At 35.3% G+C, this 12,698-nt stretch overlaps 1 protein-coding gene across 9 annotated transcripts in view; it reads right to left on the bottom strand.

Annotated features, from left to right (window-relative positions):
• DMD (dystrophin) overlaps positions 1-12,698 on the bottom strand; it is a 1,219,670-nt gene that overhangs the window by 123,242 nt on the left and 1,083,730 nt on the right. For all 9 annotated transcript variants that reach the window (XM_061999893.1, XM_061999885.1, XM_061999868.1 and 6 more), the window contains one exon: positions 5,212-5,290. In XM_061999893.1, coding sequence (XP_061855877.1) covers positions 5,212-5,290 — 79 coding nt within the window. The remainder of the gene's footprint in view (positions 1-5,211; positions 5,291-12,698) is intronic.

Consider the following 12,698-nt stretch of genomic DNA (forward strand, 5'->3'; position numbering starts at 1 on the left):
CTTGCAATCAGGCTCCTCTAGCTAACATGAACATGTTTAAATGCAGTAGCAAAATCCCTTTTCTTCCAGAGGATTTGCAGACTTAGGATGATTCTTTTGTGACCACTTATCCTCTATTTTTATCTTACCTCTTGGTAGTATTTGCTATTCAAAACATTCAATGTGATATCTAAAAAATTTAAAACATCTATTCAGAAGACACGGATGAATGGACATGGTCTTCAATGTCTGCTTGTCAAAAGTGATATCTGGATGACAATATAATGAATGCAGTGAGAAATAAGAAAAAGATACGGCTGTTAGCACTGGAAAATAATCTATCAGGTGGATGGGTAAAGTGTCTTAACAGTCCTAGCGACCTGTCATTTTTAGAGTCAGATGTCTTAATTAGTAGGACTTGCCCTTTTGAAGACATCTGCCTATGCAAGGAAAAGCTTCATTAATCTTTGCTTTGTATAATAATCTAAGCACTCATCCAGAACCTGGGAGATTTGAGTACTTGACTGCTTGAAGGAATTTAGATCCAAATCTCCAGTTTTTCAGGAAAGCGGCCTAAAAGCTGAAACAAAACCAGAAAGGCAGAGAAAGAATTAAAAAACCAGATCTGAACATTAACAGTTCAGAGCTCATTCTGAGGAGAGAATTATAGAATATACAGACCACTCTTGCGATTATATTTTTTACTTTTAATTAACAATTGTCTAACATAAAATGCATCAGATGCACTCTGTGCTTGCTTGCAATACAAACTACCGACTTCAAGGTTTGTAACCTTTCTCTTTCTGAATGAAAGCTGCAATTGCTGTCTATCTCATTTCATGTTGAAGTCAGTGATGTTCCTGCTTGAAAATCCAAAACTTAAAGCCATAGTTAGGAATCTCCAGTAAAATACAGTTCCTAGCACAAATTTAGGTATGCAGGTAGCAGAAGCTAGTAGCCTGGGAAATACAATTCACAAAATGTTAGCTAGATGTAAACCAGCCTTTTTAGATTTGCAAACCTAAGTGTTCTTTCAGTTCCTTGAATTTCCAGGATCTTCACCTAATCATTCTTTCTGTTCCCAATATTTCCAGGTTCTTCCCCTTGGTGAAAGTCTGTGTACTCTCAGAATCAGAAGCAGTGCCTGGGATCTCCCAGCCACACTTATAAGTAATTGCCAGTTATATCTGTTCATTGATTCATGCAGTCACTTTATTGATGTACTATACATACTAACAGATGGCTCATATTGGATTTGGACAGTAAATTATATGGTTTGCTTACGTTTTTAACAGATGCAATATCTTCTATTTTTCAGTGACCCTAAGAAATGCACATGAATGAGCTATCATGTAAAAATTAAGATTGATAGGAGGCTGGCTAACATAGCAAATGATATTAAAACCAATCTGACATCAATCCTACCTCTCATTTATTACATCTCAAAAAAAAATGGTAACTGCTGTGACAAATATAGGTAGGTCCTCCAGCAAGAGACAATCCTATTCTTTGTAAGAGGCAGCATTATAGAATAAAAAAGGGAAAAGTCCATAAAGTAAAATTATTCCAGAGAAGTAACTGAAAACTCTGGAGCTGGCAACATGTTTGAAATTTGCACGTACTCTTTTTCATACTTCAATTAGTACATATAGTTTCCAAATTAAGCACCATCATCCATGAAAGCATCACACATCACAGATTTTTTTAAACTACTTTGCCATTTACTAGTTTCTCTTTACTATAAAGAAGGTTTTCTTTCTTTTACTTTTTTTTTTTTACATCCTGATTTAGATCAGTCTAAGTAAACATTCAAAACCAACAAACTCGCTCCATGGATTTCTGATATAATATCTTGCACACGTAATACATTTATCAGCTATCTCTTAACAACTATTGCTGTGAGTTCTGGGAGCCTCTGTCCTTGGCAAGGAGTAAACTGAGAAGAAGCTGGGACTCTATGGAGACTGGCAGAGGGAAATGAGTTTGGGGAAGCATGAAGATCAGAAGATCAAGGGCTCAGGGGAGAGAAACCTGCAAAAAAAAGGAGGCCTGGAGAGAGACAGGTTCATGTACTAGCAGAAAAGTAAGGGCCAGTTTTGGTCAGAGTCCTTTATAGTTGATGGTAGCTCAAAGCTTTGCTATAGAGACTCTAGTGTATATTGGCTTCTTTGTCATTTGACTCACAACCAAGAAGACATCTGAATTGTTCTGTGCCACCGTATAGATAAACACTGTCACCTGACCATTCAGAAAACAACGTAAAGAGAAAGTCAAACTGCATAGCAGGACAATAGAGAAAAAATTCCTCTAAATTAAAAATGCTACGAAAGAATACATTCCCCCCCACTCCTGCCCTTTTTTTACTCCTTATGCCTCTCTAGCTCACATCTTCCTTCCCATCTCTCAGAAATGCCTGTACGAACAGCTCTTGGAACAGACTGCAAGTACTTAAACAGGAACTATCACTTGATTCCTTGACTGCATGGGGCATGACAAATATGAGGTCTCTGCATCACTCTCCCATTACTCTTGTGCTAGGTTTTCAACAGCCCTATGCAGCTTCAGTTCTAATCAAGCAGAAACAGATAGATGATGCTGTAATTTCTATATATAAAATAATAATAAACATATAAATAGCATTACTGAAGCTTAGCAGCTTATATTTATTTCTTCCAGTTTAATACAGTCAATGATTTATTTTGAACTTGACTATAGTACCACCCTTTAGCAGAACAACTTCAAGGTAGATCAACTCTAAAAGGGCAATTTTTCATATAACCACAGCTGGGAGCTGAAGATTATCACTCACATCTTAAGGTAAGCAAGCATTTATGGTAGATGGGAAAGCTGATGCTGAGTTTGAGAGGATGAACTTATTATTACTGCCGTATAAATTAGTTATGAAATAGCCAATAAATTGCTTATTTTTCTCTCTTATCACAATTTGCATTGATCTTATATCTTTCAAAGTTCCTTAGATAAAAACAGTTTGAGTCAAGCCTATAAAAAAAAACCTGGAGAGCAGAATAGCCACTATTCATCTTTTCACTGCTGTTGCCACAGCTAGACTGATCCAATTTGGATTCTGTTTGCCATATGCTGAAAACATCATTTTCAAGCCATTACATTCACCTTCATTTGGCCTGTCCAGTTCTTTTTGGTGACCATTATGTTGGAGTTGTTCATCTCCAAAAGTACAGATGCAGGAACAAAACTACATGCTAGATGGCAATGACTCTCTCACTCTCACTTCTGTGTATCTCCAATAGATGTGCTTCTGTCAGTGTAGGGATGCAGCAGAGGCAGTACATGAAAAGCATGTAGAAGCATGATATTTTCCTCTGATGTAGTAATCATATGCTATTGAGAAACTTGATGCTTTTGTAATTGGATGCTTATGAAAGACGGGACTGATAGATGCACTGTCAGCTTTCAGTGACTGAACACTTATATTTAGGAGGGATTTTGTAGACATTTTCAGTGCTTCAAATACCTAACTTTTGCATGCACATGTAAGAACATGTATTTGTACACACATCTAAGGAAGACAGAGAGAAGAAATAAAAACACATGTCCATTTTTACTTAGTGATCTGACTGTTTCTAAAGTCAACATGTTTTCACCTGGCTTCTTTTCCTAAAACAATTCTTAAGAGGTAACAAGTGTCCAGAATGATTTCCACTCTTTGCTGGCTCTGGGTAGTACACTGAAGAATAATGTATTGTGTCAGCATCTCACAAATTGTGAGTGAGCTAAAAGAAGCCTCTCTCATAACTCTGAGAAATTTTTAGTTTGATCTAGTTTATCAGTAGTAAAGCAGGATAGGTCTAGGACATAGATGTTACATAAGCCACCTGTCTGCACTTAGCACCAGCACAGAGAACAATGACATACTGTTCAGTGTGATAACATAATTCACATCACTCTGGTCTCTTCCAGTTTGCAATATAGGCTTGCTTAATTTATACTTCAAACTTATTATTTCACCAGGAATACACTGGTCTCACAAAAAACGCAGGCTTCTGCTTACATCTCGTGTTCATGTCATATACCCGTAACAACTCTTGCATGTTCTATCTTGAAAAGTCTGATTTGCAGTCACGTATATTGAGCTGACAATTTGCTCTCAGTGATTAAAAGTAAATTAAAAGGGATTTAAAAAAAGTAGTGGAAATGACAAACCTAAGGCTTATTTTTTCACAGGATCATAATCTGATAAAATAAAATACATGGTGGAGTCGTTGTGAGCCTGCATTATGCTTATATGGCACAATATCAACTCTGGTTTTGAATTTGCAGTTCATCCCACAGAGAATTTTCAGCTTCCCAAAGAGACTTTCAGTGGCAAAATGGTTAAACAATTGACGTTACAATGCAGTACCAGCTGAAGAAAAGTTTGTCCTCCACCCCACTGTGAATGTAACTATGCAATAATAGTAATGTCTCTTTCTGATGTCTAGATAGATTGTCCCTCTGCATGTAGGAAACTATTATCCTGTGACTGTTCTGGTGATATTATCTCTTAAATACAGTTTTACTGTTTACTTTCTTAATTGAAGTACAATAGAAAAAAACATGGCCTTTAAGAAGCTCCAGTTTAGTCACTGCCTTGGAGCTTTGAAGGTATTTCAAGTTGTCTTTCAGTGTACTTCAAAACATCTTTGATAAAAGAATATGTGTGGAGGTGGTGTGGGAATGCTAGTGGCAATTATATTTTATACAAAGTTTACTTAACTGCCATTCTTTTGTTAACTTTCCCACTATGGTTTTGGTCCTCACACTTCTATGTTAAGTGATCAAATCCTGTAATTTTTTTTTTCTCTCAGGTCTTATTTTGCCTTTTTTGGAGCTGAATATTTCTTTGAAAAGATAAACCAAACTGGTTTGGTTTTTTTTTTTTTTTTTTTAATCCTTTCTTGGTTACAATCATCACACATACTTATAATTTTTAATGTAATTTTAATTTGCTAGTCCTAAGAGGGAATCTTCAAACAATGAAGATCAGCCTTGCATTGATAGACGTATGGGCAAATAGACTTGATACTTGCAGATGTTTTTTTCCTCTGGTCTATGTGAACTTATTTAACAGTCTTCTGCTCCCACTAATGAAAAAAGCTAAAAATATTATAATGTATTATAAAATAGAAATTTGTGTCAATGCAAACCAGCCCATGGCTATAAAAATATTAATCGTATATGCCAGATAAGCAAGAAAAATGGGAAATTACTCACTGGTAAGAAAATGCTGGGAAGTAGGGCCAAAATCCCTGTGAGCTTCATGCAGTTGCCTGATGCGCTCATCAATGGACACCTATTAAAAAAGGAGGAAAAAAAAAGATTGTCTTCTAAACAAGTAACAGTTATAGTCAGATACTTTTTACATTAGAGAACATTCTATTTAAAATTAAGCAGGTTGCTGCAACAATCGTTACCCCTCAGGGCTTAAATGAGATTTAATGTGTCTTATGCAAAGAAAAGGAGGTAAAAAAATGGTTTGTGTTTAATTTTCAGTGTTTTTTTCACCCTTAGCTTTAACTGATGTTAGAACAAATTGAAAATTAAAAGACTGATAATTAAAAGTATAGCAAATTGGCCCGACTTTATGCATCTGAAGAGAATACGACTGTTCCTTGCCAATATTGAAGTTAGAAACATTCTTCCACATCAATACTTTTACAGAACTAGCTCAAAAATACTTTTGCAGAGTATACTACTATAAATCAGAATGTGAAAAGTAATCTCTTTAATATGGGCATGATAACCATAGTTTAGCCGAGTGCTGAAATGAGGGTAACCAAAGAGCATTTGGTATAAACATTTCTCTTTTAATCAGCCAAATCCTAGCCTCTTGACCCTTTTCTTAAGTATGTGGTTCCTAATGTTTTGTTGGGTTAGTGTACTGCATGAACACAGATCCTTGTTATGAGATTGGTTTTATCTTTACCCTTGAAAATACAGTAGAGCTAAATATCAAGCAAGTGGCCAAGAGAGAGTGGTAGCCATAAAATTCCATAGTGTATGAACGACATTTACCAGTAGCTTTATAGCCTATACGCTGAAAGGACACCACCATAAAGTTAGGCTTAAGAATAGGATAGGCAAAACAAGGGAAAATGATTGAAAGTAATGATAGAGTATTTTAGAAATAGATAATGGATAGGAAGCAAATTAACTGAATTTTAATATTTTCTGTAAGAAAAGTGTTGTACTATCACTGGTAAAAAACATTGGTCTGTTTTTAGTGTCCTAATGGTGAGATACATAACAAGGAAACAAATAGGTTGCACAAGTAAAATACAATCCACACTTTATAGCTTCCAGATATTTTTTGGTTGCTGGTAAGAAGAAGCAGTTGTATAATAACTGGTTATGATTCACTTGGGGAAAAAAAAAAAAGAAGATAGAACTGACTAGATCTGATATGGCTGTGTTTGCCAAATAACTCCTAGCCCCCCAAATCTTGTTTCATAATAGAAATTTACCATCAGGATGTGACTTCTTTGCTTACAGTTTCAGAATTGACACTATGATGGAAAAGCTCGCCTTCCTTTCTTTCCTCAAGCCATTTTTCAGATGCTTTTCCTGCAGTTTCCTCCATTTCTATGCTTTCTTTTCTCCTCTGGCATCCTACACACAGACATGACCAATGTGATTTTTTTTGTTAGTCCCCATTGATCAGCACCTCCTTAGACAGCTTAACAACTAGTATATCATCACATAGCCTCTGTTCTTACTTGTACTGTTTTCTTGAATTCAGAATTGCTCACAAAGGCAGGCACATTTTGTCTCAGTCCTATGACCTATGGTTTTTTTTTGTTTAATCTTGCTGATTACTTATCTAGACAAAACTAAGTCTAGGAAGAGGCTCAACTCTGGCTAACTTCTGAAACTATGAGTAGAAGAAGGCTTGGAAAAGGATAATTTAAGCCTAGAGGGAATTACATGGTCAGATGTCCTGTGAAGCAATGCTTCATACTAGGGCCTGGCTTTGGTTCATGTCTATCTAATTCACAGCATAGGTATAAGATAGGGAAGTCCCCAAGTGCATATAAACAATAACAGGGGTGCTTCTGGTCATCAATGCCTTTAGGTTAAATATAGAAGTATAAAACTATGTGATATTATTTGTAATCAAGAAAAGTCCTTTTAATGAAGACTAGAAAGGTAATCTTATCCATTATTAAACCACATGCAAATAAAAAATACTGGAAAAAATACTAATGCAATTATATATACTTTTTGGAATCCTGTTAAAACTCATAACATACCTATTTTGTCATTAGGACTTAACTGGTTAGTAAAGAAACATAAGGCTCCTCCTTTATATTATTACTCACTTTTCAATAAGTAAACTATGATGGAAAAAATGATTTCTGGCATTCAGTCCTGGTTTCTGCTGGGATGGAGTAAATTTTCTTCCTAGGAGCTGCTACAGGGCTGTATCTTGTGTCTATGCTGAAAAGAACATCGATAACACAAGACTGTTTTGGTTATTGCTGAGCAGTGCTTGCAAGCATCGAGGCCTTTTCTGCTTCTCACCTTACACCACCAGTGAGTTGTCTTGAAGGTGGGGGAGATCAGCATGTGCACAAGTAGCTGGGAAGGAACATGGCAAGGACAGCTGACCCACACTAGCCAAAGGGCTGTTCCATACCATAGGACATCATGCCCACTATATAAACTGGCGGGAGTTGGTGGGGAGGAGCAGGTCACTGCTTGAGCGTCAGTCAGTGTGTGGTGATCAGTTGCACTGGGCATCACTTGTTTTTTTTTTTACTTCTAAGGTTTTACTTATCTGAATTACTATTTTTATACTTTATTCTTCTTACTATTATTTAGTTTAGTCAATATGTTTGTTTTTATCTTAATCCATGAGTTTTGACTTTCTTTTCCAATTTCCCTCTCCATCTAAAGGTGATGTGGGGAGGGAGAGAGAGGAGCTGCCTAGGGCTTCATTGTTAGTTTCTCTTGAACTATGACACATGCAGAATCTCTAAAGAGAGAATGAGAGCAGGACATACAACTTCTTGAATTGTGCTAAAACCATGTTTCAATTGTTCCAAAATATCCAGATGAGATCTGAGCTGCACAAAATTATTAAACTGATCTTTTTAGCCATATATGCGTATCCTGCAAATTAAAATACCTTACACACTTTAGGGTGTAAACTTTTAAACTGAACAGCCTCAGACATGAGCCAGGAAATATCTCTGACCAGAGGTAGATTTAGTCAATACAGAAATGAATAAAGCATCGGGAAATCTTGGGTATTCTCCATGAAATAACATCTGAGAACATAAGTTATTCCATTTGACTGCCAGGAAATACCACTTACTGATGTATTGGCATATCACCTTTTAGGTGCCAAAAGATAAACTTACTCTTGATGTTAGAGAAAGGAAAACTTTTACAGTCATTCTCTATGAATTTTATCAAGACTAAGGTGTAAATGATCAAATAATAGAATTGGTGTTATTGTAAACAACAACAACAACAACAAAAACCCAACAAATCCCACCAAAACAAACAGTGATTACTTAAAGTTACAGAAGAATGTGTCTTTGATCCAGTAAGTTCTGAGTTGGATTTGGCTTTGTGGCTTACATCTCAACTACCTAGAGAAGGAGAATGATATCTACCTCAGTCTTCATAACGAATTTGTGATTCTTGAAAAAACTTCTCACTGGCATGCAAAAATTGGAGTTTTTGAAATTTATTTTCAAAACCAAGTCATGGGTAATTCCAAAGTTCTAATTTTTTTTCTTATTTTCTTTCAAGTCCAGTGAAACAAGTTCCTGCAATACAATCACAAAGAGCACCCTGTGCATATCTGTATGCTGTGCTCTGAACCAATGCAGTTTTCCTTAACACAAAGTGATGTTGTGAAAAAATTGGAGCCATGCGTGAAGAAAACAGCAAAATTTTGAACCCAATTCAAGCATCATTTTCCTTGCTTTAAATAGAAGAAAACTTATATACCGTTAATTAAGTTTTGCCTCTCCTCACCATCACATCACAACAGCCAAAGGAATAATTACATCTTCGGACTTCAACAATCTCTTCCTAAGACAGACTAATATGCATAAATTAGCAATTTTAAAGGTACTATTACCAGCACATAACATGCAAGAGGGGACTATAGTTTGGGTTTGTATATCTTTTAGGTAAAACTCTCTACAGTATTTTACCACACTTAATGTTACTAAATAAGTCAATACTTGGTTTCCTAAAAAGTCAGCTATTGCTTTATCTAAATCAAGATATGAGAATTTGTTTTAATCCCACCAAAATATTTTCATATCTGATTTTGTCTCAAATCTCTGGATTTTCTTTGACTGAGATATTTAAACTGTTGCTTTTCTTCACTGAGAATACATGCTTGAAAAAACATGCATTCCTCTTATTTAACCCATTGTTTTACATGACATTTATCTTATGTCAATCATAACAAATGGAAAAGCCACATTAATGCAGTAAATATTACATTTGAAAGTGAAGATGGTAATATTAAATATCTTATATTGATTTAACATGATACATAAACAGCTTCTGTTAAACTAATAAATGACTAAACAGAAGTTACAGTTCTTCTCCTTTAAAGATTTTGAAAATACATGATTAAATAAGTTCTGTTTCCCCATCATTTGGATGCAATCATAGAATGGTAGGGTTGGAAGGGACCTTTAGAGATCATCTAGTCCTACCCCCCTGCAGAAGTAGGTCAACCTAGATCAGATCACATAGGAACATATCCAGGTGGGTCTTGAAGACAGTCGTGTGAAGGGAATATATAATCAGATTCATGTAAAACCAAATTATACCAATAACAAAAGCAAAGCCATGGATTTTAGGAATATCTTGCAAGTAGTTTACCTGATGTGGGGGTTCAACCTTGAAAACACTTGTTACAATAGCTCCACAGAAAACAGAATAAGGATTTGAGAGATTTAACTTGGTTCTGCCGCAAAATTTTTTCTTTTTCTTTCTTTTATTTTATTTTTTATTAGTTGTTGGGTTTTAAGTGAGAAAATGTTAATTACATTTGAAGTATTTCTTTGTGTTTATGTCCACACAGCATAGCAGGTCTAGATCAAAAAGGAAAATTAAGCTGCTTGATTCTCAGTTATTTTCCATGTCCTCAAACAGTACCTAAGTACTTAAGAGGTGCTGGAGTTGCTGAGCTATTTAGAAGGATGTAATAGAGGAAGGAGTCACACCTCATCACGTTGTTAAAGTTGTGCCTGAAAATAATGAGCAGCCTCTGCAACAAGCTATAAAAATGGTCTCTCTTGATCTGTGAATCTTGTATTCTTGGATGTAAAAATTCCATACTAGGACAATACAATACGCAGCCTAGGTCTAGCACTGTGTCTTAATCCTACCCAAACCTTCCCGATAGCTTTGATGATCATCAGAGGAAACTGCAGCTGGGGTGTTTACCTCCTGGACAGATGATCACTGATTACAAGGCTAAAATATACACTGCAAAATGAGTGGCTCTAATGCTGTATGAGTGGATGACTGGTTGAACAGTGGTTTGTTTTGAGCATACTTAGAGAATTCACATTCAATGAACTCGGCAAGGACTTGATTAAAAAATGATCTTATTTGTGAATCTTAAGCTTTCACAGACAAATAGCCAATGAAGCTCTTGATCATGTCCAATGAGAAAACATTAGGCAACGAGGAACGTTTCAGGCAAATACATGAATGCCTTTACCCTCATTAACATTAAGGCAATTCAGAAAGGGGCTTCTGTGGGTTCCAAACCCTAATTCAAGAATCACAACTGAATTACAAAGTCAATTTACCTCTCCCTCACAGTCCTCTCCTTTTATAAAAATGAAAAACAAAGCATACAGAGATAGATAGCTGTTAAAAACTATTCACGTATAATTTTAGTATCTCCCTTCTTTAAAATACAAATATTGCCTCTTGTGGTCCTTCTTAAAGAGATCTAGCATGCAACTGTGTTTGGCTTTGCTAGATGGCATGAATGATCTATGCGCAAATGCACACTCTTGAGAAAAGCACAGAGAAAACACCTATACTTCTTTTTAAATGATGCTAACAAAACCACTTTTGCTATACCACAGCACAGCTTAGTTCAACTTCTGTCATGCTAGTAAAACAACTACAAAACCCAACAAAGCATTATTTACACATCTCTGACTGAAAGAAGTACTACCTTAAAACTACTACTTCCTGTAACAAGATTTAATGATTTTCTTATTGCTTTAATTTTTAAACTGCAGTCACATATCTTTGCACTATTAACTTTTTTTTTCTCTAAATATTTGATAAGCAAGGAAATAAGGAAGTTAATTACAGAAATAGGGGTTAAATTAGTATACCTTCACCTCTTGTAGTGTGATCAAGATGCTATAATTGAAAATAACTTGATTTTCTCATAAAAAGCTAGGAAGAGACATAATTCCTTCCAAAGAAGATATACAAAACAATGGACTGATTCTTTGTATGCATTCACTTTAAAAAAAGCCCAAAACCAAAAAACACAAACAAAACCCAAATCAGCTCTATATATGACACCAGTGACAACGTTATCTGAAAAGTCAACGTAGTCAGAAAAATAAAATTAGAAAATTAAAATTTTATACTATTGTATATCATATCTTTGTCCTGTATATACCCTGGAGTCCACCCTGGTTTATTTCTAAGTGAATATCTTTAGAAATACTTGAATTTGCCACTCAAGGTAAGGCAATAGGTGGATTTGTTTTTTCTTTCTACATTTGCCCTGCATGCTTTGTTACATGTCAGTAATTTTGAAGTTGACTTTTAATAGAAAGATGTTTTTGTCTCTGATGCTCACGAATGGTCTCTACTACTCCTGTTTCTAAACCAACTCATACTATTATTGAAAAGTCTTAATAGTATAATGTGCTATTTTGTTAAGGGATTATTATTATAATTGTAAAAAATATTTCAAATGTCACTCTTCCTGATGTACCACTGTTAGGTCTACTGATATGCTAGCCGAGTGCTAGAACCTCAATATGAAGTGAAGAGAATTTTCTATTCCTTACCAGATTTCTCTGAATGTTCTGACTTCTGAATAAGATACACTCAATGTAGGCAAATATTAGAAAATCTTTGCAAGCACCAAGAACACAACTTCAAGTAGGAGATAAGCGGTTTTTGTCAAGTCACATTTTATGAAATTGTTTCACTTTATGTTTGAAAAACATTGATAGAAGAGTGAGGAGGTCACATAGATATCACCTGCCCCTCTCAGTGAAGTCAGACGTTTTAGCTTAACTTTGTTAAGATACTATTCATTTGAAACATAGCAGCAGCATAACCTTTTCCAAGGTTAGAATAATATCCTTTTTATAAGGGCATCTATTGGCACATGCAGCATAATACATAGACATTCATTGCTTAATTATGCTGCCCCAAATGCAGACAAATCTTACAAAGGTATGTATCATTTTTTTAACAACATAAGACAGTAGAAATGAGATTACTAGTTAAAACCATTCAAAATATAAAGGGTTAAGCCAATTGTTGAATGGCTGAATATGCCTGAGAGGAAAGATGACAAGAAGGGAAAGAATAGAAGATTCTCATCTAGACAGCTATATTTAGTGCAACAGCAAAATGACAATCTTCTTTTTAAAACTTGCTTCACCAAAGGCTGTTCTCATGAAAAGAGAATGGCAGTTTGCTGTATTAATAAGCATGCAGACATACAATAC

Source organism: Colius striatus, chromosome 1, assembly GCF_028858725.1.
Source record: "Colius striatus isolate bColStr4 chromosome 1, bColStr4.1.hap1, whole genome shotgun sequence".
NCBI lineage: Eukaryota > Metazoa > Chordata > Aves > Coliiformes > Coliidae > Colius > Colius striatus.